The sequence below is a fragment of the Gorilla gorilla genome, chromosome 13, assembly GCF_029281585.2.
Source record: "Gorilla gorilla gorilla isolate KB3781 chromosome 13, NHGRI_mGorGor1-v2.1_pri, whole genome shotgun sequence".
Lineage (NCBI taxonomy): Eukaryota > Metazoa > Chordata > Mammalia > Primates > Hominidae > Gorilla > Gorilla gorilla.
The window spans coordinates 36,851,507-36,878,792 of NC_073237.2; the positions used below are offsets into that span (position 1 = coordinate 36,851,507).

Below are 27,286 nucleotides of genomic sequence, written 5' to 3' on the forward strand. Positions count from 1 at the left end.
ACGTAACCTACGGTGTCCCGCTAGGAAAGAGAGGTGCGTCAAACAGCGACAAGTTCCGCCCACGTAGAAGATGACGCTTGGTGCGTCAGCCGTCCCTGCTGCCCGGTTGCTTCTCTTTGGGGGCGGGGTCTAGCAAGAGCAGGTGTGGGTTTAGGAGGTGTGTGTTTTTGTTTTTCCCACCCTCTCTCCCCACTACTTGCTCTCACAGTACTCGCTGAGGGTGAACAAGAAAAGACCTGATAAAGATTAACCAGAAGAAAACAAGGAGGGAAACAACCGCAGCCTGTAGCAAGCTCTGGAGCTCAGGAGTCGCGCGCTAGGGGCCGGGGCCGGGGCCGGGGCGTGGCCGGGGCGGGCCCGGGGCGGGGCTGCGGTTGCGGTGCCTGCGCCCGCGGCGGCGGAGGCGCAGGCGGTGGCGAGTGGGTGAGTGAGGAGGCGGCATCCTGGCGGGTGGCTGTTTGGGGTTCGGCTGCCGGGAAGAGGCGCGGGTAGAAGCGGGGGCTCTCCTCAGAGCTCGACACATTTTTACTTTCCCTCTCATTTCTCTGACCGAAGCTGGGTGTCGGGCTTTCGCCTCTAGCGACTGGTGGAATTGCCTGCATCCGGGCCCCGGGCTTCCCGGCGGCGGCGCAGGGACAAGGGATGGGGATCTGGCCTCTTCCTTGCTTTCCCGCCCTCAGTACCGGAGCTGTCTCCTTCCCGGGGACCCGCTGGGAGCGCTGCCGCTGCGGGCTCGAGAGAAGGGAGCCTCGGGTACTGAGAGGCCTCGCCTGGGGGAAGGCCGGAGGGTGGGCGGCGCGCGGCTTCTGCGGACCAAGTCGGGGTTCGCTAGGAACCCGAGACGGTCCCTGCCGGCGAGGAGATCATGCGGGATGAGATGGGGGTGTGGAGACGCCTGCACAATTTCAGCCCAAGCTTCTAGAGAGTGGTGATGACTTGCATATGAGGGCAGCAATGCAAGTCGGTGTGCTCCCCGTTCTGTGGGACATGACCTGGTTGCTTCACAGCTCCGAGATGACACAGACTTGCTTAAAGGAAGTGACTATTGTGACTTGGGCATCACTTGACGGATGGTAATCAGTTGTCTAAAGAAGTGCACAGATTACATGTCCGTGTCCTCATTGGGTCTATCTGGCCGCGATGAACACCGCCAGGCTTTGTATTCAGAAACAGGAGGGAGGTCCTGCACTTTCCCAGGAGGTGTGGCCCTTTCAGATGCAATCGAGATTGTTAGGCTCTGGGAGAGTAGTTGCCTGGTTGTGGCAGTTGGTAAATTCGTATTCAAACTGTTGCCATGCACCAGTTGTTCACAACAAGGGTACATAATCTGTCTGGCATTACTTCTACTTTGTGCAAAGGATCAAAAAAAAAAAAGATACTGTTAAGATATGATTTTTCTTAGACTTTGGGAAACTTTTAACATAACCTGTGAATATCACAGAAACAAGACTATCATATAGGGGATATTAATAACCTGGAGTCAGAATACTTGAAATACGGTGTCACTTGACACGGGCATTGTTGTCACCACCTCTGCCAAGGCCTGTCACTTTAGGAAAACCCTGAATCAGTTGGAAACTGCTACATGCTGATAGTACATCTGAAACAAAAACGAGAGTAATTACCACATTCCAGATTGTTCACTAAGCCAGCATTTACTTGCTCCAGGAAAAAATTACAAGCAACTTACGAAGTTGACAAAACATTTTGTTTGGCTATGTTGGCACTCCACAATTTGCTTTCAGAGAAACAAAGTAAACCAAGGAGGACTTCTGTTTTTCAAGTCTGCCCTCGGGTTCTATTCTACGTTAATTAGGTAGTTCCCAGGAGGACTAGGTTAGCCTACCTATTGTCTGAGAAACTTGTAACTGTGAGAAATGGCCAGATAGTGATATGAACTTCACCTCCCAGTCTTTCCTGATGTTGAAGATTGAGAAAGTGTTGTGAACTTTCTGGTACTGTAAACAGTTCACTGTCCTTGAAGTGGTCCTGGGCAGCTCCTGTTGTGGAAAGTGGACGGTTTAGGATCCTGCTTCTCTTTGGGCTGGGAGAAAATAAACAGCATGGTTACAAGTATTGAGAGCCAGGTTGGAGAAGGTGGCTTACACCTGTAATGCTAGAGCTTTGGGAGGCGGAGGCAAGAGGATCACTTGAAGCCAGGAGTTCAAGCTCAACCTGGGCAACGTAGACCCTGTCTCTACAAAAAATTAAAAACTTAGCCGGGCGTGGTGATGTGCACCTGTAGTCCTAGCTACTTGGGAGGCAGAGGCAGGAGGGTCATTTGAGCCCAAGAGTTTGAAGTTACAGGGAGCTATGATCCTGCCGGTGCATTCCAGCCTGGATGACAAAACGAGACCCTGTCTCTAAAAAACAAGAAGTGAGGGCTTTATGATTGTAGAATTTTCACTACAATAGCAGTGGACCAACCACCTTTCTAAATACCAATCAGGGAAGAGATGGTTGATTTTTTAACAGACGTTTAAAGAAAAAGCAAAACCTCAAACTTAGCACTCTACTAACAGTTTTAGCAGATGTTAATTAATGTAATCATGTCTGCATATATGGGATTATTTCCAGAAAGTGTATTGGGAAACCTCTCATGAACCCTGTGAGCAAGCCACCGTCTCACTCAATTTGAATCTTGGCTTCCCTCAAAAGACTGGCTAATGTTTGGTAACTCTCTGGAGTAGACAGCACTACATGTACGTAAGATAGGTACATAAACAACTATTGGTTTTGACCTGATTTTTTTCAGCTGCATTTGCATGTATGGATTTTTCTCACCAAAGACGATGACTTCAAGTGTTAGTAAAATAATTGTACAGCTCTCCTGATTATACTTCTCTGTGACATTTCATTTCCCAGGCTATTTCTTTTGGTAGGATTTAAAACTAAGCAATTGGGTATGATCTTTGTCCTTCATTTTCTTTCTTATTCTTTTTGTTTGTTTGTTTGTTTTTTTCTTGAGGCAGAGTCTCTCTCTGTCGCCCAGGCTGGAGTGCAGTGGCGCCATCTCAGCTCATTGCAACCTCTGCCCCCTCCGGGTTCAAGAGATTCTCCTGCCTCAGCCTCCCGAGTAGCTGGGATTATAGGTGTCCACCACCACACCCGGCTAATTTTTTGTATTTTTAGTAGAGGTGGGGTTTCACCATGTTGGCCAGGCTGGTCTTGAGCTCCTGACCTCAGGTGATCCACCTGCCTCGGCCTACCAAAGAGCTGGGATAACAGGCGTGACCCACCATGCCCGGCCCATTTTTTTTTTCTTATTCTGTTAGGAGTGAGAGTGTAACTAGCAGTATAATAGTTCAATTTTCACAACGTGGTAAAAGTTTCCCTATAATTCAATCAGATTTTGCTCCAGGGTTCAGTTCTGTTTTAGGAAATACTTTTATTTTCAGTTTAATGATGAAATATTAGAGTTGTAATATTGCCTTTATGATTATCCACCTTTTTAACCTAAAAGAATGAAAGAAAAATATGTTTACAATATAATTTTATGGTTGTATGTTAACTTAATTCATTATGTTGGCCTCCAGTTTGCTGTTGTTAGTTATGACAGCAGTAGTGTCATTACCATTTCAATTCAGATTACATTCCTATATTTGATCATTGTAAACTGACTGCTTAAATTGTATTTAAAACAGTGGCTATTTTAAAGAAGCTGTACGGCTTATATCCAGTGCTGTCTCTTAAGACTATTAAATTGATACAACATATTTAAAAGTAAATATTACCTAAATGAATTTTTGAAATTAAAAATACACGTGTTAAAACTGTCTTTGTGTTCAACCATTTCTGTACATACTTAGAGTTAACTGTTTTGCCAGGCTCTATGCCTACTCATAATATGATAAAAGCACTCATCTAATGCTCTGTAAATAGAATTCTGTCAGTGCTTTCCATCAGACTGAACTCTCTTGACAAGATGTGGATGAAATTCTTTAAGTAAAATTGTTTACTTTGTCATACATTTACAGATCAAATGTTAGCTCCCAAAGCAATCATATGACAAAGAGAGGTATATCATAGTTTGGCTATTAGCTGCTTTGTATTGCTATTATTATAAATAGACTTCACAGTTTTAGACTTGCTTAGGTGAAATTGCAATTCTTTTTACTTTCAGTCTTAGATAACAAGTCTTCAATTATAGTACAATCACACATTGCTTAGGAATGCATCATTAGGCAATTTTGTCATTATGCAAACATCATAGAGTGTACTTACACAAACCTAGATAGTATAGCCTTTATGTACCTAGGCCATATGGTATAGTCTATTGCTCCTAGGCCACAAACCTGTACAGCTGTTACTGTACTGAATACTATAGACAGTTGTAACAGTGGTAAATATTTATCTAAATATATGCAAACATAGAAAAGGTACAGTAAAAGTATGGTATGAAAGATAATGGTATACCTGTGTAGGCCATTTACCACGAATGGAGCTTGCAGGACTAGAAGTTGCTCTGGGTGAGTCAGTGAGTGAGTGGTGAATTAATGTGAAGGCCTAGAACATTACTGTACACCACTGTAGACTTTATAAACACAGTACGCTGAAGCTACACCAAATTTATCTTAACAGTTTTTCTTCAATAAAAAATTATAACTTTTTAACTTTGTAAACTTTTTAATTTTTTAACTTTTAAAATACTTAGCTTGAAACACAAATACATTGTATAGCTATACAAAAATATTTTTTCTTTGTATCCTTATTCTAGAAGCTTTTTTCTATTTTTAATTTTTTTTTTTTTACTTGTTAGTCGTTTTTGTTAAAAACTAAAACACACACACTTTCACCTAGGCATAGACAGGATTAGGATCATCGGTATCACTCCCACCCCACTGCCTTCCACCTCCACATCTTGTCCCACTGGAAGGTTCTTAGGGGCAATAACACACATGTAGCTGTCACCTCCTATGATAACAGTGCTTTCTGTTGAATACCTCCTGAAGGATTTGCCTGAGGCTGTTTTACATTTAACTTAAAAAAAAAAAAAGTAGAAGGAGTACACTCTAAAATAACAATAAAAGGCATAGTATAGTGAATACATAAACCAGCAATGTAGTAGTTTATTATCAAGTGTTGTACACTGTAATAATTGTATGTGCTATACTTTAAATAACTTGCAAAATAGTACTAAGACCTTATGATGGTTACAGTGTCACTAAGGCAATAGCATATTTTCAGGTCCATTGTAATCTAATGGGACCACCATCATATATGCAGTCTACCATTGACTGAAACGTTACATGGCACATAACTGTATTTGCAAGAATGATTTGTTTTACATTAATATCACATAGGATGTACCTTTTTAGAGTGATATGTTTATGTGGATTAAGACGTACAAGTTGAGCAAGGGGACCAAGAGCCCTGGGTTCTGTCTTGGATGTGAGCGTTTATGTTCTCATCATGTCTGTTTTCTCGTTAAATTCAAAGGCTTGAACAGGCCCTATTTAGCCCTTCTGTTTTCTACGTGTTCTAAATAACTAAAGCTTTTAAATTCTAGCCATTTAGTGTAGAACTCTCTTTGCAGTGATAAAATGCTGTATTGGTTTCTTGGCTAGCATATTAAATATATTTATCTTTGTCTTGATACTTCAATGTCGTTTTAAACATCAGGATCAGGCTTCAGTATTCTCGTAACCAGAGAGTTCACTGAGGATACGGGACTGTTTGCCGATTTTTTGTTATGGCTCCAGACTTGTGGTATTTCCATGTCTTTTTTTTTTTTTTTTTTTTTTTTGACCTTTTAGTGGCTTTAAAGTATTTCTGTTGTTAGGTGTTGTATTACTTTTCTAAGATTACTGTAACAAAGCACCACAAACTGAGTGGCTTTAAACAACAGCAATTTATTCTCTCACAATTCTAGAAGCTAGAAGTCCGAAATCAAAGTGTTGACGAGGCATGATCTTCAAGAAAGAAGACTCTTTCCTTGCCTCTTCCTGGCTTCTGGAGATTACCAGCAATCCTGAGTGTTCCTTTCTTGCCTTGTAGTTTGAACAATCCAGTATCTGCCTTTTGTCTTCACATGGCTGTCTACCCTTTGTCTCTGTGTCTCCAAATCTCTCTCCTTATAAACACAGCAGTTATTGGATTAGGCCCCACTGTAATCCAGTATGCCCCCTTTTTAACATGATTACACTTATTTCTAGGTAAGGTCACATTCACATACACCAAGGGTTAGGAATTGAACATATCTTTTTGGGGGACACAATTCAACCCACAAGTGTCAGTCTCTAGCTGAGCCTTTCCCTTCCTGTTTTTCTCCTTTTTAGTTGCTATGGGTTAGGGGCCAAATCTCCAGTCATACTAGAATTGCACATGGACTGGATAGTTGGGAATACTGCGGGTCTATTCTATGATCTTTAGTATGTAACATTTAATATCAGTATAAAGAAGCCCTTTTTTTAGTTCATTATTTCTTTGAATTTCTAAATGTATGCCCTGAATATAAGTAACAAGTTACTATGTCTTGTAAAATGATCATATCAACAAACATTTGATGTGCACCTACTGTGCTAGTTGAATGTCTTTATCCTGATAGGAGATAACAGGATTCCACATCTTTGACTTAAGAGGACAAACCAAATATGTCTAAATCATTTGGGGTTTTAATGGATATCTTTAAATTGCTGAACCTAATCATTGGTTTCATATGTCATTGTTTAGATATCTCCGGAGCATTTGGATAATGTGACAGTTGGAATGCAGTGATGTCGACTCTTTGCCCACCGCCATCTCCAGCTGTTGCCAAGACAGAGATTGCTTTAAGTGGCGAATCACCTTTATTAGCAGCTACTTTTGCTTACTGGGACAATATTCTTGGTCCTAGAGTAAGGCACATTTGGGCTCCAAAGACAGAACAGTTACTTCTCAGTGATGGAGAAATAACTTTTCTTGCCAACCACACTCTAAATGGAGAAATCCTTCGAAATGCAGAGAGTGGTGCTATAGATGTAAAGTTTTTTGTCTTGTCTGAGAAGGGAGTGATTATTGTTTCATTAATCTTTGATGGAAACTGGAATGGGGATCGCAGCACATATGGACTATCAATTATACTTCCACAGACAGAACTTAGTTTCTACCTCCCACTTCATAGAGTGTGTGTTGATAGATTAACACATATAATCCGGAAAGGAAGAATATGGATGCATAAGGTAAGTGATTTTTCAGCTTATTAATCATGTTAACCTATCTGTTGAAAGCTTATTTTCTGATACATATAAATCTTATTTTTTTAATTACATGCAGTGAACATCAAACAATAGATGTTATTTATTTTGCATTTACCCTATTAGATACAAATACATCTGGTCTGATACCTGTCATCTTTGTATTAACTGTGGAAGGTACGAAATGGTAGCTCCACATTATAGATGAAAAGCTAAAGCTTAGACAAATAAAGAAACTTTTAGATCCTGGATTCTTCTTGGGAGCCTTTGACTCTAATACCTTTTGTTTCCCTTTCATTGCACAATTCTGTCTTTCACGTACTACTATGTGTAAGTATAACAGTTCAAAGTAATAGTTTCATAAGCTGTTGGTCATGTAGCCTTTGGTCTCTTTAACCTCTTTGCCAAGTTCCCAGGTTCATAAAATGAGGAGGTTGAATGGAATGGTTCCCAAGAGAATTCCTTTTAATCTTACAGAAATTATTGTTTTCCCCTAAATCCTGTAGTTGAATATATAATGGTATTTACATTTCAATATAGTTTTGATGTATCTAAAGAACACATTGAATTCTCCTTCCTGTGTTCCAGTTTGATACTAACCTGAAAGTCCATTAAGCATTACCAGTTTTAAAAGGCTTTTGCCCAATAGTAAGGAAAAATAATATCTTTTAAAAGAATAATTTTTTACTATGTTTGTAGGCTTACTTCCTTTTTTCTCACGTTATGAAACTCTTAAAATCAGGAGACTCTTTTAAACAACATCATAATGTTTAATTTGAAAAGTGCAAGTCATTCTTTTCCTTTTTGAAACTATGCAGATGTTACATTGACTGTTTTCTGTGAAGTTATCTTTTTTTCACTGCAGAATAAAGGTTGTTTTGATTTTATCTTGTATTGTTTATGAGAACATGCATTTGTTGGGTTAATTTCCTACCCCTGCCCCCATTTTTCCCCTAAGTAGAAAGTATTTTTCTTGTGAACTAAATTACTACACAAGAACATGTCTATTGAAAAATAAGCAAGTATCAAAATGTTGTGGGTTGTTTTTTTAAATAAATTTTCTCTTGCTCAGGAAAGACAAGAAAATGTCCAGAAGATTATCTTAGAAGGCACAGAGAGAATGGAAGATCAGGTATACGCAAATTGCATACTGTCAAATGTTTTTCTCACGGCATGTATCTGTATAAGGTTGATGGCTACATTTGTCAAGGCCTTAGAGACATACAGAATAAGCCTTTAATGGAGCTTTTATGGAGGTGTACAGAATAAACTGGAGGAAGATTTCCATATCTTAAACCCGAAGAGTTAAATCAGTAAACAGAGGAAAATAGTAATTGCATCTGCAAATTAATATTTGCTCCCTTTTTTTTTTCTGTTTGCCCAGAATAAATTTTGGATAACTTGTTCATAGTAAAAATAAAAAAAGTTGTCTGTCATATGTTCTTTAAGGTACTACTTCTCGAACCTTTCCCTAGAAGTAGCTGTAACAGAAGGAGAGCGTATGTACCCCTAAGGTATCTGTCTGGGGTATAGGCCCAGCTCCACACAATATTTCTTTTAAGTCTTATGTTGTATCGTTAAGACTCATGCAATTTACATTTTATTCCATAACTATTTTAATATTAAAATTTGTCAGTGATATTTCTTACTCTCTCCTCTGGGAAAATGTGCCATGTTTATCCCTTGGCTTTGAATGCCCCTCAGGAACAGACACTAGAGTTTGAGAAGCATGGTTACAAGGGTGTGGCTTCCCCTGCGGAAACTAAGTACAGACTATTGCAGTGTAAAGCAGAGAAGTTCTTTTGAAGGAGAATCTCCAGTGAAGAAAGAGTTCTTCACTTTTACTTCCATTTCCTCTTGTGGGTGACCCTCAATGCTCCTTGTAAAACTCCAATATTTTAAACATGGCTGTTTTGCCTTTCTTTGCTTCTTTTTAGCATGAATGAGACAGATGATACTTTAGAAAAGTAATTAAAAAAAAAACTTGTGAAAATACATGGCCATAATACAGAACCCAATACAGTGATCTCCTTTACCAAATTGTTTTGTTTGTACTTTTGTAGATAGCTTTCCAATTCAGAGACAGTTATTCTGTGTAAAGGTCTGACTTAACAAGAAAAGATTTCCCTTTACCCAAAGATTCCCAGTCCTTATTTGCTGGTCAATAAGCAGGGTCCCCAGGAATGGGGTAACTTTCAGCACCCTCTAACCCACTAGTTATTAGTAGACTAATTAAGTAGACTTATCGCAAGTTGAGGAAACTTAGAACCAACTAAAATTCTGCTTTTACTGGGATTTTGTTTTTTCAAACCAGAAACCTTTACTTAAGTTGACTACTATTAATGAATTTTGGTCTCTCTTTTAAGTGCTCTTCTTAAAAATGTTATCCTACTGCTGAGAAGTTCAAGTTTGAGAAGTACAAGGAGGAATAGAAACTTGAGAGATTTTCTTTTAGAGCCTCTTCTGTATTTAGCCCTGTAGGATTTTTTTTTTTTTTTTTTTGGTGTTGTTGAGCTTCAGTGAGGCTATTCATTCACTTATACTGATAATGTCTGAGATACTGTGAATGAAATACTATGTATGCTTAAACCTAAGAGGAAATATTTTCCCAAAATTATTCTTCCCGAAAAGGAAGAGTTGCCTTTTAAATGAGTTGTTGCAAATCTCACAACGACTTTATTTTGAACAATACTGTTTGGGGATGATGCATTAGTTTGAAACAACTTCGGTTGTAGCTGTCATCTGATAAAATTGCTTCACGGGGAAGGAAATTTAACATGGATCTAGTCATTATTCTTGTTAGATTGAATATGTGAATTGTAATTGTAAACAGGCATGATGATTATTACTTTAAAAACTAAAAACAGTGAATAGTTAGTTGTGGAGGTTACTAAAGGATGATTTTTTTTAAATAAAACTTTCAGCATTATGCAAATGGGCATATGGCTTAGGATAAAACTTCCAGAAGTAGCATCACATTTAAATTCTCAAGCAACTTAATAATATGGGGCTCTGAAAAACTGGTTAAGGTTACTCCAAAAATGGCCCTGGGTCTGACAAAGATTCTAACTTAAAGATGCTTATGAAGACTTTGAGTAAAATCATTTCATAAAATAGGTGAGGAAAAACAACTAGTATTAAATTCGTCTTAAATAATGTATGATTTTAAAAATATGTTTAGCTAAAAATTCATAGACATTTGACAATTTCATTTATATCTCAAAAAATTTACTTAACCAAGTTGGTCACAAAATTGATAAGACTGGTGGTGGTAGTGAATAAATGAGGGACCACCCATATTTGAGACACTTTACATTTGTGATGTGTTATACTGAATTTTCAGTTTGATTCTATAAACTACAAATTTCAAAATTACAATTTCAAGATGTAATAAGTAGTAATATTATCTTGAAATAGCTCTAAAGGGAATTTTTCTGTTTTATTGATTCTTAAAATATATGTGCTGATTTTGATTTGCATTTGGGTAGATTATACTTTTATGAGTATGGAGGTTAGGTATTGATTCAAGTTTTCGTTACCTATTTGGTAAGGATTTCAAAGTCTTTTTGTGCTTGGTTTTCCTCATTTTTAAATATGAAATATATTGATGACCTTTAATTAACAAATTTTTTTTATCTCAAATTTTAAAGGAGATCTTTTCTAAAAGAGGCATGATGACTTAATCATTGCATGTAACAGTAAACGATAAACCAATGATTCCATACTCTCTAAAGAATAAAAGTGAGCTTTAGGGCCGGGCATGGTCAGAAATTTGACACCAGCCTGGCCAACATGGTGAAACCCCGTCTCTACTAAAAATACAAAAATCAGCCGAGCATGGTGGCGGCACCTATAGTCCCAGCTACTTGGGAGGATGAGACAGGAGAGTCACTTGAACCCGGGAGGAGAGGTTGCAGTGAACTGAGATCACGCCATTGCATTCCAGCCTGGGCAACGAAAGCAAAACTCCATTTCAAAAAAAAAAAAAAAAAAAGAAAAGAAAGAATAAAAGTGAGCTTTGGATTGCATATAAATCCTTCAGACACGTAGTAGACTTGCTTGATACTGTGTTTGAACAAATTACGAAGTATTTTCATCAAAGAATGTTATTGTTTGATGTTATTTTTATTTTTTATTGCCCAGCTTCTCTCATATTACGTGATTTTCTTCACTTCATGTCACTTTATTGTGCAGGGTCAGAGTATTATTCCAATGCTTACTGGAGAAGTGATTCCTGTAATGGAACTGCTTTCATCTATGAAATCACACAGTGTTCCTGAAGAAATAGATGTAAGTTTAAATGAGAGCAATTATACGCTTTATCAGTTTTTTGGGGTTATAGTATTATTATGTATATTATTAATATTCTAATTTTAATACTAAGCACTTTGTCATACATACTATTCACATACAGTATTAGCCACTTTAGCAAATAAGCACACACAAAATCCTGGATTTCATGGCAAAACAGAGGCATTTTTGATCAGTGATGACAAAATTAAATTCATTTTGTTTATTTCATTACTTTTATAATTCCTAAAAGTGGGAGGATCCCAGGTCTTATAGGAGCAATTAATATTTAATGTAGTGCCTTTTGAAACAAAACTGTGTGCCAAAGCAGTAACCATTAATGGAAGTTTACTTGTAGTCATAAATTTAGTTTCCTTAATCATTTGTTGACACACTGTGAGTGTTAAGAGATACCTTTAGGAAACTATTCTTGTTGTTTTCTGATTTTGTCATTTAGGTTAGTCTCCTGATTCTGACAGCTCAGAACAGGAAGTTGTTCTTGTAAAAATTGTTTAACCTGCTTGACCAGCTTTCACATTTGTTCTTCTGAAGTTTGTGGTAGTGCACAGAGATTGTTTTATGGGGAGTCTTGATTCTGGGAAATGAAGGCAGTGTGTTATATTGAATCCAGACTTCAGAAAACTTGTATATTAAAATTGTTATTTCAACACTATGTTACAACCAGACTAATTTTTTTATTTTTTGATGCATTTTAGATAGCTGATACAGTACTCAATGATGATGATATTGGTGACAGTTGTCATGAAGGCTTTCTTCTCAAGTAAGAATTTTTCTTTTCATAAAAGCTGGATGAAGCAGATACCATCTTATGCTCACCTATGACAAGATTTGGAAGAAAGAAAATAACAGACTGTCTACTTAGATTGTTCTAGGGACAACATTACGTATTTGAACTGTTGCTTAAATTTGTGTTATTTTTCACTCATTATATTTCTATAATATATTTGGTGTTATTCCATTTGCTATTTAAAGAAACCGAGTTTCCATCCCAGACAAGAAATCATGGCCCCTTGCTTGATTCTGGTTTCTTGTTTTACTTCTCATTAAAGCTAACAGAATCCTTTCAAATTAAGTTGTACTGTAGATGAACTTAAGTTATTTAGGCGTAGAACAAAATTATTCATATTTATACTGATCTTTTTCCATCCAGCAGTGGAGTTTAGTACTTAAGAGTTTGTGCCCTTAAACCAGACTCCCTGGATTAATGCTGTGTACCCGTGGGCAAGGTACCTGAATTCTCTATACACCTATTTCCTCATCTGTAAAATGGCAATAATAGTAATAGTACCTAATGTGTAGGGTTGTTATAAGCATTGAGTAAGATAAATAATATAAAGCACTTAGAACAGTGCCTGGAACATAAAAACACTTAATAATAGCTAATAGCTAACATTTCCTATTTACATTTCTTCTAGAAATAGCCAATATTTGTTGAGTGCGTACATGTTAGTTCCTTTACTAGTTGCTTTACATGTATTATCTTATATTCTGTTTTAAAGTTTCTTCACAGTTACAGATTTTCATGAAATTTTACTTTTAAAAAAAAAGAAGTAAAAGGATAAAGTATTCACTTTTATGTTCACAGTCTTTTCCTTTAGGCTCATGATGGCGTATCAGAGGCATGAGTGTGTTTAACCTAAGAGCCTTAATGGCTTGAATCAGAAGCACTTTAGTCCTGTATCTGTTCAGTGTCAGCCTTTCATACATCATTTAAAATCCCATTTGACTTTAAGTAAGTCACTTAATCTCTCTACATGTCAATTTCTTCAGCTATAAAATGATGGTATTTCAATAAATAAATACATTAATTAAATGATATTATACTGACTAATTGGACTGTTTTAAGGCTCAATAAGAAAATTTCTGTGAAAGGTCTCTAGAAAATGCAGGTTCCTATACAAATAAAAGATAACATTGTGCTTATAGCTTCGGTGTTTATCATGTAAAGCTATTCTGAGTTATTTGAAGAGCTCACCTACTTTTTTTTGTTTTTAGTTTGTTAAATTGTTTTATAGGCAATGTTTTTAATCTGTTTTCTTTAACTTACAGTGCCATCAGCTCACACTTGCAAACCTGTGGCTGTTCCGTTGTAGTAGGTAGCAGTGCAGAGAAAGTAAATAAGGTAGTTTATTTTATAATCTAGCAAATGATTTGACTCTTTAAGACTGATGATATATCATGGATTGTCATTTAAATGGTAGGTTGCAATTAAAATGCTCTAGTAGTAAGAGGAGGCATCATGTAATCTCATCAAATTGCTAAGACACCTTGTGGTAACAGTGAGTTTGAAATAAACTGAATAGGAATCATTTATCAGTTTATTTTGATAGCTCGTAAATACCAGTGTCAGTTGTGTATAAATGGTTTTGAGAATATATTAAAATCAGATATTTAAAAAAAATTACTCTTCTATTTCCCAATGCTATCTTTAACAAACCTGAAGGTAGTCATGTACTTTTGATAGTAGTTCCAAAGAAATGTTATTTGTTTATTCATCTTGATTTCATTGTCTCGGCTTTCCTTCTAAATCTGTCCCTTCTAGGGAGCTATTGGGATTAAGTGGTCATTGATGATTATACTTTATTCAGTAATGTTTCTGACCCTTTCCTTCAGTGCTACTTGAGTTAATTAAGGATTAATGAACAGTTACATTTCCAAGCATTAGCTAATAAACTAAAGGATTTTGCACTTTTCTTCACTGACCATTAGTTAGAAAGGGTTCAGAGATAAGTACGTGTATCTTTCAATTTCAGCAAACCTAATTTTTTAAAAAAAGTTTTACATAGGAAATATGTTGGAAATGATACTTTACAAAGATATTCATAATTTTTTTTTGTAATCAGCTACTTTGTATATTTATATAAGCCTTAATTTATATTTCTCATATAACCATTTATGAGAACTTAGTATGCCTCTGTCATTATATTGCATCTACGGACTAGTGACCTTATTCCTTCTGTTACCTCAAACAGGTGGCTTTCCATCTGTGATCTCCAAAGCCTTAGGTTGCACAGAGGGACTGCCGAACTGCTTTATGAAGGGAGAAAGGCTCCGTAGTTGGAGTTGTTTTTTTTTTTTTTAAACATTTTTCCCGTCCTCCATCCTCTTGAGGGAGAATAGCTTACCTTTTATCTTGTTTTAATTTGAGAAAGAAGTTGCCACCACTCTAGGTTGAAAACCACTGCTTTAACATAATAACCGTGGATATGGTTTGAATTTCAAGATAGTTACATGCCTTTTTATTTTTCCTTAATAGAGCTGTAGGTCAAATATTATTAGAATCAGATTTCTAAACCCCACCCAATGACCTGCTTATTTTAAATCAAATTCAATAATTAATTCTCTTCTTGTTGGAGGATCTGGACATTCTTTGCTATTTCTTAACAATGAATTTCATGTGTAGACCCACAAAACAGAAGCTATAAAGGTTCCATGGTCAAATAAGTCTGAGAAAGTCTGCATATGATATAATTCACCTGAAGAGTCACAGTATGTAGCCAAATGTTGAAGGTTTTGAGATGCCATACAGTAAATTTACCAAGCATTTTCTAAATTTATTTGACCACAGAATCCCTATTTTAAGCAACAACTGTTACATCCCATGGATTCCAGGTGACTAAAGAATACTTATTTCTTAGGATATGTTTTATTGATAATAATTAAAATTTCAGATATCTTTCATAAGCAAATCAGTGGTCTTTTTACTTCATATTTTAATGCTAAAATATTTTCTTTTATAGATAGTCAGGACATTATGCCTTTTTCTGACTCCAGCAGAGAGAAAATGCTCCAGGTTATGTGAAGCAGAATCATCATTTAAATATGAGTCAGGGCTCTTTGTACAAGGCCTGCTAAAGGTATAGTTTCTAGTTATCACAAGTGCAACCACTTTTCTAAAATCATTTTTGAGACTCTTTATAGACAAATCTTAAATATTAGCATTTAATGTATCTCATATTGACATGCCCAGAGACTGACTTCCTTTACACAGTTCTGCACATAGACTATATGTCTTATGGATTTATAGTTAGTATCATCAGTGAAACACCATACAATACCCTTTGTGTTCCAGGTGGGTCCCTGTTCCTACATGTCTAGCCTCAGGACTTTTTTTTTTTTAACACATGCTTAAATCAGGTTGCACATCTAAAATAAGATCATTTCTTTTTAACTAAATAGATTAGAATTTTATTGAAAAAAAAATTTAAACATCTTTAAGAAGCTTATAGGATTTAAGCAATTCCTATGTATGTGTACTAAAATATATATATTTCTATATATAATATATATTAGAAAAAAATTGTATTTTTCTTTTATTTGAGTCTACTGTCAAGGAGCAAAACAGAGAAATGTAAATTAGCAATTATTTATAATACTTAAAGGGAAGAAAGTTGTTCATCTTGTTGAATCTGTTATTGTTATTTCAATTATAGTCCCAAGACGTGAAGAAATAGCTTTCCTAATGGTTATGTGATTGTCTCATAGTGACTACTTTCTTGAGGATGTAGCCACAGCAAAATGAAATAAAAAAATTTAAAAATTGTTGCAAATACAAGTTATATTAGGCTTTTGTGCATTTTCAATAATGTGCTGCTATGAACTCAGAATGATAGTATTTAAATATAGAAACTAGTTAAAGGAAACATAGTTTCTATTTGAGTTATACATATCTGTAAATTAGAACTTCTCCTGTTAAAGGCATAATAAAGTGCTTAATATTTTTGTTTCCTCAGCACCCTCTCATTTAATTATATAATTTTAGTTCTGAAAGGGACCTATACCAGATGCCTAGAGGAAATTTCAAAACTATGATCTAATGAAAAAATATGTAATAGTTCTCCATGCAAATACAAATCATATAGTTTTCCAGAAAATACCTTTGACATTATACAAAGATGATTATCACAGCATTATAATAGTAAAAAAATGGAAATAGCCTCTTTCTTCTGTTCTGTTCATAGCACAGTGCCTCATACGCAGTAGGTTATTATTACATGGTAACTGGCTACCCCAACTGATTAGGAAAGAAGTAAATTTGTTTTATAAAAATACATACTCATTGAGATGCATAGAATAATTAAGAAATTAAAAGACATTTGTAATTTTGAATCCAGTGAATACCCACTGTTAATATTTGGTATATCTCTTTCTAGTCTTTTTTTCCCATTTGCATGTATTTTCTTTAAGACTCCCACCCCCACTGGATCATCTCTGCATGTTCTAATCTGCTTTTTTTCACAGCAGATTCTAAGCCTCTTTGAATATCAACACAAACTTCAACAACTTCATCTATAGATGCCAAATAATAAATTCATTTTTATTTACTTAACCACTTCCTTTGGATGCTTAGGTCATTCTGGTGTTTTGCTATTGAAACCAATGCTATACTGAACACTTCTGTCACTAAAACTTTGCACACACTCATGAATAGTTTCTTAGGATAAATTTTTAGAGATGGATTTGCTAAATCAGAGACCATTTTTTAAAATTAAAAAACAATTATTCATATCGTTTGGCATGTAAGACAGTAAATTTTCCTTTTATTTTGACAGGATTCAACTGGAAGCTTTGTGCTGCCTTTCCGACAAGTCATGTATGCTCCATATCCCACCACACACATAGATGTGGATGTCAATACTGTGAAGCAGATGCCACCCTGTCATGAACATATTTATAATCAGCGTAGATACATGAGATCCGAGCTGACAGCCTTCTGGAGAGCCACTTCAGAAGAAGACATGGCTCAGGATACGATCATCTACACTGACGAAAGCTTTACTCCTGATTTGTACGTAATGCTCTGCCTGCTGGTACTGTAGTCAAGCAATATGAAATTGTGTCTTTTACGAATAAAAACAAAACAGAAGTTCCATTTAAAGAGAAAGAAATATTACCAGCAGAATTATGCTTGAAGAAACATTTAATCAAGCATTTTTTTCTTAAATGTTCTTCTTTTTCCATACAATTGTGTTTACCCTAAAATAGGTAAGATTAACCCTTAAAGTAAATATTTAACTATTTGTTTAATAAATATATATTGAGCTCCTAGGCACTGTTCTAGGTACTGAGCTTAATAGTGGCCAACCAGACAGCCCCAGCCCCTACATTGTGTATAGTCTATTATATAACAGTTATTGAATGGACTTATTAACAAAACCAAAGAAGTAATTCTAAGTCTTTTTTTCTTGACATATGAATATAAAATACAGCAAAACTGTTAAAATATGTTAATGGAACATTCTTTTACTTTGCATTTTATATTGTTATTCACTTCTTATTTTTTTTAAAAAAAAAAGCCTGATCAGTAAATTCAAAAGGAAAAGTAATGATAATTAATTGTTGAGCATGGACCCAACTTGAAAAAAAAAATGATGATGATAAATCTATAATCCTAAAACCCTAAGTAAACACTTAAAAGATGTTCTGAAATCAGGAAAAGAATTATAGTATACTTTTGTGGTTCTCTTTTATCTGTTGAAAAAAGGCACAGTAGCTCATGCCTATAAGAACAGAGCTTTGGGAGTCCAAGGCAGGCGGATCACTTGAGGCCAGGAGTTCCAGACCAGCCTGGTCAACATAGTGAAACCCCATCTCTAAAAAAATAAAAAAGAATTATTGGAATGTGTTTCCGTGTGCCTGTAATCCTAGCTATTCAGAAAGCTGAGGCAGGAGGATCTTTTGAGCTCAGATGTTTGAGGTTACAGGGAGTTATGATGTGCCAGTGTACTCCGGCCTGGGGAACACCGAGACTCTGTCTTATTTAAAAAAAAAAAAAAAAAAAAAAAAGTGCTTGCAATAATGCCTGGCACATAAAAGGTAACAGTACGTGTTAACTGTAATAACCCAGGTCTAAGTGTGTAGGGCAATAGAAAAATTGGGGCAAATAAGCCTGACCTGTGTATCTACAGAATCAGTTTGAGCTTAGGTAACAGACATGTGGAGCACCAGTAATTACACAGTAAGTGTTAACCAAAAGCATAGAATAGGAATATCTTGTTCAAGGGACCCCCAGCCTTATATATCTCAAGGTGCAGAAAGATGACTTAATATAGGACCCATTTTTTCCTAGTTCTCCAGAGTTTTTATTGGTTCTTGAGAAAGTAGTAGGGGAATGTTTTAGAAAATGAATTGGTCAAACTGAAATTACATGTCAGTAAGTTTTTATATATTGGTAAATTTTGGTAGACATGTAGAAGTTTTCTAATTAATCTGTGCCTTGAAACATTTTCTTTTTTCCTAAAGTGCTTAGTATTTTTTCCGTTTTTTGATTGGTTACTTGGGAGCTTTTTTGAGGAAATTTAGTGAACTGCAGAATGAGTTTGCAACCATTTGGTATTTTTGTTTTGTTTTTTAGAGGAGGTATGTGTATTTTAACATTTCTTAATCATTTTTAACCAGCTATGTTTGTTTTGCTGATTTGACAAACTACAATTAGACAGCTATTCTCATTTTGCTGATCATGACAAAATAATATCCTGAATTTTTAAATTTTGCATCCAGCTCTAAATTTTCTAAACATAAAATTGTCCAAAAAATAGTATTTTCAGCCACTAGATTGTGTGTTGTTAAGTCTATTGTCACAGACTCATTTTACTTTTAAGTATATGTTTTTACATGTTAATTATGTTTGTTATTTTTAATTTTAACTTTTTAAAATAATTCCAGTCACTGCCAATACATGAAAAATTGGTCCCTGGAATTTTTTTTTTGACTTTTATTTTAGGTTCATGTGTACATGTGCAGGTGTGTTATACAGGTAAATTGCGTGTCATGAGGGTTTGGTGTACAGGTGATTTCATTACCCAGCTAATAAGCATAGTACCCAATAGGTAGTTTTTTGATCTTCACCCTTCTCCCACCCTCAAGTAGGCCCTGGTGTTGCTGTTTCCTTCTTTGTGTCCATGTATACTCAGTGTTTAGCTCCCACTTAGAAGTGAGAACATGCGGTAGTTGGTTTTCTGTTCCTGGATTAGTTCACTTAGGATAATGACCTCTAGCTCCATCTGGTTTTTATGGCTGCATAGTATTCCATGGTGTATATGTATCACATTTTCTTTATCCAGTCTACCATTGATAGGCATTTAGGTCGATTGCCTGTCTTTGTTACCATGAATAGTGCTGTGATGAACATACACATGCATGTGTCTTTATGGTAGAACAATTTGTATTACTTTAGGTACATATAGAATAATGGGGTTGCTAGGGTGAATGGTAGTTCTATTTTCGGTTATTTGAGAAATCTTCAAACTGCTTTTCACAATAGCTAAACTAATTTACAGTCCCACCAGCAGTGTATAAGTGTTCCCTTTTCTCCACAACCTTGCCAACATCTGTGATTTTTTGACTTTTTAATAATAGCCATTCCTAGAGAATTGATTTGCAATTCTCTAATTATTAGTGATATTAAGCATTTTTTCATATGCTTTTTAGCTGTATGTATATATTCTTCTGAAAAATTTTCATGTCCTTTGCCCAGTTTGTAGTGGGGTGGGTTGTTTTTTGCTTGTTAATTAGTTTAAGTTCCTTCCAGATTCTGCATATCCCTTTGTCGGATACATGGTTTGCAGATATTTTTCTCCCATTGTGTAGGTTGTCTTTTACTCTGTTGATAGTTTCTTTTGCCATGCAGGAGCTCGTTAGGTCCCATTTGTGTTTGTTTTTGTTGCAGTTGCTTTTGGCGTCTTCATCATAAAATCTGTGCCAGGACCTATGTCCAGAATGGTATTTCCTAGGTTGTCTTCCGGGGATTTTACAATTTTAGATTTTACGTTTATGTCTTTAATCCATCTTGAGTTGATTTTTGTATATGGCACAAGGAGGGGGTCCAGTTTCACTCCAATTCCTATGGCTAGCAATTATCCCAGCACCATTTATTGAATACAGAGTCCTTTCCCCATTGCTTGTTTTTTGTCAGCTTTGTTGAAGATCAGATGGTTGTAAGTGTGTGGCTTTATTTCTCGGCTCTCTATTCTCCATTGGTCTGTGTGTCTGTTTTTATACCAGTACCCTGCTGTTCAGGTTCCTATAGCCTTTTAGTATAAAATCAGCTAATGTGATGCCTCCAGCTTTGTTCTTTTTGCTTAGGATTGCTTTGGCTATTTGGGCTCCTTTTTGGGTCCATATTAATTTTAAAATAGTTTTTTCTGGTTTTGTGAAGGATGTCATTGGTAGTTTATAGGAATAGCATTGAATCTGTAGATTGCTTTGGGCAGTATGGCCATTTTAACAATATTAATTCCTCCTATCTATGAATATGGAATGTTTTTCCATGTGTTTGTGTCATCTCTTTATACCTGATGTATAAAGAAAAGCTGGTATTATTCCTACTCAATCTGTTCCAAAAAATTGAGGAGGAGGAACTCTTCCCTAATGAGGCCAGCATCATTCTGATACCAAAACCTGGCAGAGACACAACAGAAAAAAGAAAACTTCAGGCCAATATCCTTGATGAATATAGATGCAAAAATCCTCAACAAAATACTAGCAAACCAAATCCAGCAGCACATCAAACAGCTGATCTACTTTGATCAAGTAGGCTTTATCCCTGGGATGCAAGGTTGGTTCAACATACACAAATCAATAAGTGTGATTCATCACATAAACAGAGCTAAAAACAAAAGCCACAAGATTATCTCAATAGGTAGAGAAAAGGTTGTCAATAAAATTTAACATCCTTCATGTTAAAAACCTTCAGTAAGTCAGGTGTAGTGACTCACACCTGTAATCCCAGCACTTTGGGAGGCCAAGGCGGGCATATCTCTTAAGCCCAGGAGTTCAAGATGAGCCTAGGCAGCATGGTGAAACCCTATCTCTACAAAAAAAAAAAAAAAAAAAAAAAATTAGCTTGGTATGGTGACATGCACCTCTAGTCCCAGCTATTCAGGAGGTTGAGGTGGGAGGATTGTTTGAGCCCGGGAGGCAGAGGTTGCAGCGAGCTGAGATCATGCCACTGCACTCCAGCCTGGGCAATGGAGTGAGACCCTGTCTCAAAAAGAAAAATCACAAACAATCCTAAACAAACTAGGCATTGAAGGAACATGCCTCAAAAAAATAAGAACCGTCTATGACAGACACATAGCCAATATCTTAGCAAATGGGCAAAAGCTGGAAGTATTCTCCTTGAGAACCGTAACAAGACAAGGATGCCCACTCTCACCACTCCTTTTCAGCATAGTTCTGGAAGTCCTAGCCAGAGCAATCAGGAAAGAGAAAGAAAGAAAGACATTCAGATAGGAAGAGAAGAAGTCAAACTATTTCTGTTTGCAGGCAGTATAATTCTGTACCTAGAAAATCCCATAGTCTCTGCCCAGAAGCTCCTAAATCTGTTAAAAATTTCAGCAAAGTTTTGGCATTCTCTATACTCCAACACCTTCCAAAGTGTGAGCAAAATCAAGAACACAGTCCCATTCACAGTAGCCGGAAAAAGAATAAAATACCTAGGAATCCAGCTAACCAGGGAGGTGAAAGATCTCTATGAGAATTACAAAACACTGCTGAAAGAAATCAGAGATGACACAAACAAATGGAAATGTTCTTTTTTAACACCTTGCTTTATCTAATTCACTTATGACAAAGATACTCATTCAGTGGAACAGGTATAATAAGGCCACTCGACTTAAATATAAGCCTTATTCTCTTTCCAGAGCCCAAGAAGGGGCACTATCAGTGCCCAGTCAATAATGACAAAATGCTGATATTTTTCCCCTTTACGGTTTCTTTCTTCTGTAGTGTGGTACACTCGTTTCTTAAGATAAGGAAACTTGAACTACCTTCCTGTTTGCTTCTGCACATACCCATTCTCTTTTTGCCACTCTGGTCAGGTATAGGATGATCCCTGCCACTTTCAGTTAAAAACTCCTTGTCTTACTAAATGTTCTCTTACCCTCTGGCCTGAGTAGAACCTAGGGAAAATGGAAGAGAAAAGATGAAAGGGAGGTGGGGCCTGGGAAGGGAATAAATAGTCCTGTTTGTTTGTGTGTTTGCTTTAGCATCTACTATATCCTAGGTGCTGTGTTAGGCACACATTATTTTAAGTGGCCATTATATTACTACTTCTCACTCTGGTCGTTGCCAAGGTAGGTAGTACTTTCTTGGATAGTTGGTTCATGTTACTTACAGATGGTGGGCTTGTTGAGGCAAACCCAGTGGATAATCATCGGAGTGTGTTCTCTAATCTCACTCAAATTTTTCTTCACATTTTTTGGTTTGTTTTGGTTTTTGATGGTGGTGGCTTATTTTTGTTGCTGGTTTGTTTTTTGTTTTGTTTTTGAGATGGCAAGAATTGGTAGTTTTATTTATTAATTGCCTAAGGGTCTCTACTTTTTTTAAAAGATGAGAGTAGTAAAATAGATTGATAGATACATACATACCCTTACTGAGGACTGCTTATATTCTTTAGAGAAAAAATTACATATTAGCCTGACAAACACCAGTAAAATGTAAATAAATCCTTGAGTAAATAAATGAATGTATATTTTGTGTCTCCAAATATATACATCTATATTCTTACAAATATGTTTATATGTAATATCAATTTATAAGAACTTAAAATGTTGGCTCAAGTGAGGGATTGTGGAAGGTAGCATTATATAGCCATTTCAACATTTGAACTTTTTTCTTTTCTTCATTTTCTTCTTTTCTTCAGGAATATTTTTCAAGATGTCTTACACAGAGACACTCTAGTGAAAGCCTTCCTGGATCAGGTAAATGTTGAACTTGAGATTGTCAGAGTGAATGATATGACATGTTTTCTTTTTTAATATATCCTACAATGCCTGTTCTATATATTTATATTCCCCTGGATCATGCCCCAGAGTTCTGCTCAGCAATTGCAGTTAAGTTAGTTACACTACAGTTCTCAGAAGAGTCTGTGAGGGGATGTCAAGTGCATCATTACATTGGTTGCCTCTTGTCCTAGATTTATGCTTCAGGAATTCAGACCTTTGTTTACAATATAATAAATATTATTGCTATCTTTTAAAGATATAATAATAAGATATAAACTTGACCACAACTACTGTTTTTTGAAACATAGAATTCGTGGTTTACATGTATCAAAGTGAAATCTGACTTAGCTTTTACAGATGTAATATATACATATATATATATCCTGCAATGCTTGTACTATATATGTAGTACAAGTATATATATATGTTTGTGTGTGTATATATGTATAGTACGAGTGTATATACATATTACCAGCATTGTAGGATATATATATATTTATATATTAAAAAAAGTTATAAACTTAAAACCCTATTATGTTATGTAGAGTATATGTTATATATGATATGTAAAATATATAACATATACTCTATGATAGAGTGTAATATATTTTTTATATATATTTTAACATTTATAAAATGATAGAATTAAGAATTGAGTCCTAATCTGTTTTATTAGGTGCTTTTTGTAGCGTCTGGTCTTTCTAAAGTGTCTAAATGATTTTTCCTTTTGACTTATTAATGGGGAAGAGCCTATATATTAACAATTAAGAATGCAGCATTCCATACACCAAACAACAAACATTTTAATTCAAGCATTAACCTATAACTCAAGTAAGTTTTTTTTTTTTTTTTTGAGAAAGGGAGGTTGTTTATTTGCCTGAAATGACCCAAAAATATTTTTGAAACATAGTGTACTTATTTAAATAACATCTTTATTGTTTCATTCTTTTAAAAAATATCTACTTAATTACACAGTTGAAGGAAATCGTAGATTATATGGAACTTATTTCTTAATATATCACAGTTTTGTTGTAATAACATTCTGGGGATCAGGCCAGGAAACTGTGTCATAGATAAAGCTTTGAAATAATGAGATCCTTATGTTTACTAGAAATTTTGGATTGAGATCTATGAGGTCTGTGACATATTGCAAAGTTCAAGGAAAATTCGTAGGCCTGGAATTTCATGCTTCTCAAGCTGACATAAAATCCCTCCCACTCTCCACCTTATCATATGCACACATTCTACTCCTACCCACCCACTCCACCCCCTGCAAAAGTACAGGTATATGAATGTCTCAAAACCACAGGCTCATCTTCTAGGAGCTTCAATGTTATTTGAAGATTTGGGCAGAAAAAATTAAGTAATACGAAATAACTTATGTATGAGTTTTAATAGTGAAGTAAACATGGATGTATTCTGAAGTAGAATGCAAAATTTGAATGCATTTTTAAAGATAAATTAGAAAACTTCTAAAAACTGTCAGATTGTCTGGGCATGGTGGCTTACGCCTGTAATCCCAGCACTTTGGGAGTCCGAGGTGGGTGGATCACAAGGTCAGGAGATCGAGACCATCCTGCCAACATGGTGAAACCCCGTCTCTACTAAGTATACAAAAATTAGCTGGGCATGGCAGCGTGTGCCTGTAATCCCAGCTACTTGGGAGGCTGAGGCAGGAGAATCGCTTGAACTCAGGAGGTGGAGGTTGCAGTGAGTCAAGATCGCGCCACTGCACTTTAGCCTGGTGACAGAGCTAGACTCCGTCTCAAAAAAAAAAAAATATCGGATTGTTCCTACACCTAGTGCTTCTATACCACACTCCTGTTAGGGGGCATCAGTGGAAATGGTTAAGGAGATGTTTAGTGTGTATTGTCTGCCAAGCAGTGTCAACACTGTCATAGAAACTGCTGTACGAGTAGAATGTGAGCAAATTATGTGTTGAAATGGTTCTTCTCCCTGCAGGTCTTTCAGCTGAAACCTGGCTTATCTCTCAGAAGTACTTTCCTTGCACAGTTTCTACTTGTCCTTCACAGAAAAGCCTTGACACTAATAAAATATATAGAAGACGATACGTGAGTAAAACTCCTACACGGAAGAAAAACCTTTGTACATTGTTTTTTTGTTTTGTTTCCTTTGTACATTTTCTATATCATAATTTTTGCACTTCTTTTTTTTTTTTTTTTTTTTTTCATTATTTTTAGGCAGAAGGGAAAAAAGCCCTTTAAATCTCTTCGGAACCTGAAGATAGACCTTGATTTAACAGCAGAGGGCGATCTTAACATAATAATGGCTCTGGCTGAGAAAATTAAACCAGGCCTACACTCTTTTATCTTTGGAAGACCTTTCTACACTAGTGTGCAAGAGCGAGATGTTCTAATGACTTTTTAATTGTGTAACTTAATAAGCCTATTCCATCACAATCATGATCGCTGGTAAAGTAGCTCAGTGGTGTGGGGAAACGTTCCCCTGGATCATACTCCAGAATTCTGCTCTCAGCAATTGCAGTTAAGTAAGTTACACTACAGTTCTCACAAGAGCCTGTGAGGGGATGTCAGGTGCATCATTACATTGGGTGTCTCTTTTCCTAGATTTATGCTTTTGGGATACAGACCTATGTTTACAATATAATAAATATTATTGCTATCTTTTAAAGATATAATAATAGGATGTAAACTTGACCACAACTACTGTTTTTTTGAAATACATGATTCATGGTTTACATGTGTCAAGGTGAAATCTGAGTTGGCTTTTACAGATAGTTGACTTTCTATCTTTTGGCATTCTTTGGTGTGTAGAATTACTGTAATACTTCTGCAATCAACTGAAAACTAGAGCCTTTAAATGATTTCAATTCCACAGAAAGAAAGTGAGCTTGCACATAGGATGAGCTTTAGAAAGAAAATTGATCAAGCAGATGTTTAATTGGAATTGATTATTAGATCCTACTTTGTGGATTTAGTCCCTGGGATTCAGTCTGTAGAAATGTCTAATAGTTGTCTATAGTCCTTGTTCCTGGTGAACCACAGTTAGGGTGTTTTGTTTGTTTTATTGTTCTTGCTATTGTTGACATTCTATGTAGTTGAGCTCTGTAAAAGGAAATTGTATTTTATGTTTTAGTAGTTGTTGCCAACTTTTTAAATTAATTTTCATTATTTTTGAGCCAAATTGAAATGTGCACCTCCTGTGCCTTTTTTCTCCTTGGAAAATCTAATTACTTGGAACAAGTTCAGATTTCACTGGTCATTTTCATCTTGTTTTCTTCTTGCTAAGTCTTACCATGTACCTGCTTTGGCAATCATTGCAACTCTGAGATTATAAAATGCATTAAAGAATATACTAACTAATAAGATCTTTTTTTCAGAAACAGAAAATAGTTCCTTGAGTACTTCCTTCTTGCATTTCTGCCTATGTTTTTGAAGTTGTTGCTGTTTGCCTGCAATAGGCTATAAGGAATAGCAGGAGAAATTTTACTGAAGTGCTGTTTTTCTAGGTGCTACTTTGGCAGAGCTAAGTTATCTTTTGTTTTCTTAATGCGTTTGGACCATTTTGCTGGCTATAAAATAACTGATTAATATAATTCTAACACAATATTGACATTGTAGTTACACAAACACAAATAAATATTTTATTTAAAATTCTGGAAGTAACATAAAAGGGAAAATATATTTATAAGAAAGGGATAAAGGTAATAGAGCCCTTCTGCCCCCCACCCACCAAATTTACACAACAAAATGATATGTTCGAATGTGAAAGGTCATAATAGCTTTCCCATCATGAATCAGAAAGATGTGGACAGCTTGATGTTTTAGACAACCACTGAACTAGATGACTGTTGTACTGTAGCTCAGTCATTTAAAAAATATATAAATACTACCTTGTAGTGTCCCATACTATGTTTCTTACATGGTAGATTCTTATTTAAGTGCTAACTGGTTATTTTCTTTGGCTGGTTTATTGTACTGTTATACAGAATGTAAGTTGTACAGTGAAATAAGTTATTAAAGCATGTGTAAACATTGTTATATATCTTTTCTCCTAAATGGAGAATTTTGAATAAAATATATTTGAAATTTT

General features: G+C 35.8%; 1 protein-coding gene across 7 annotated transcripts; it reads left to right on the forward strand.

Moving 5' to 3' along the window:
- Positions 1–27,286, forward strand: C9orf72 (C9orf72-SMCR8 complex subunit). Of its 7 annotated transcripts, none has more exons than XM_031014862.3 (11): positions 1–157; positions 6,673–7,160; positions 8,248–8,307; positions 11,370–11,465; positions 12,182–12,246; positions 13,536–13,608; positions 15,227–15,343; positions 17,039–17,274; positions 23,131–23,188; positions 25,175–25,284; positions 25,414–27,286. In XM_031014862.3, exons 2-11 carry the CDS (start codon positions 6,717–6,719, stop codon positions 25,598–25,600), a joined length of 1,446 nt encoding a protein of 481 aa, XP_030870722.1. In that variant the 5' UTR covers positions 1–157; positions 6,673–6,716; the 3' UTR covers positions 25,601–27,286. The 7 variants fall into 7 exon arrangements, with proteins under 7 accessions (XP_030870722.1, XP_063552377.1, XP_055206790.1 ...); XM_063696307.1 differs by having other exon boundaries at positions 23–157; positions 25,418–27,286; XM_031014861.3 differs by lacking the exon at positions 1–157 and adding an exon at positions 315–423.

Coding starts and splice junctions, on each gene's coding strand:
- C9orf72 (XM_031014862.3), top strand. CDS start 6,717: ATGTCGACTCTTTGCCCACCGCCATCTCCAGCTGTTGCCAAGACAGAG. Junction 8,308..11,369: donor CAGAGAGAATGGAAGATCAG/GTATACGCAAAT, acceptor TTTATTGTGCAG/GGTCAGAGTATTATTCCAAT. Junction 13,609..15,226: donor GTGCAGAGAAAGTAAATAAG/GTAGTTTATTTT, acceptor TTTCTTTTATAG/ATAGTCAGGACATTATGCCT.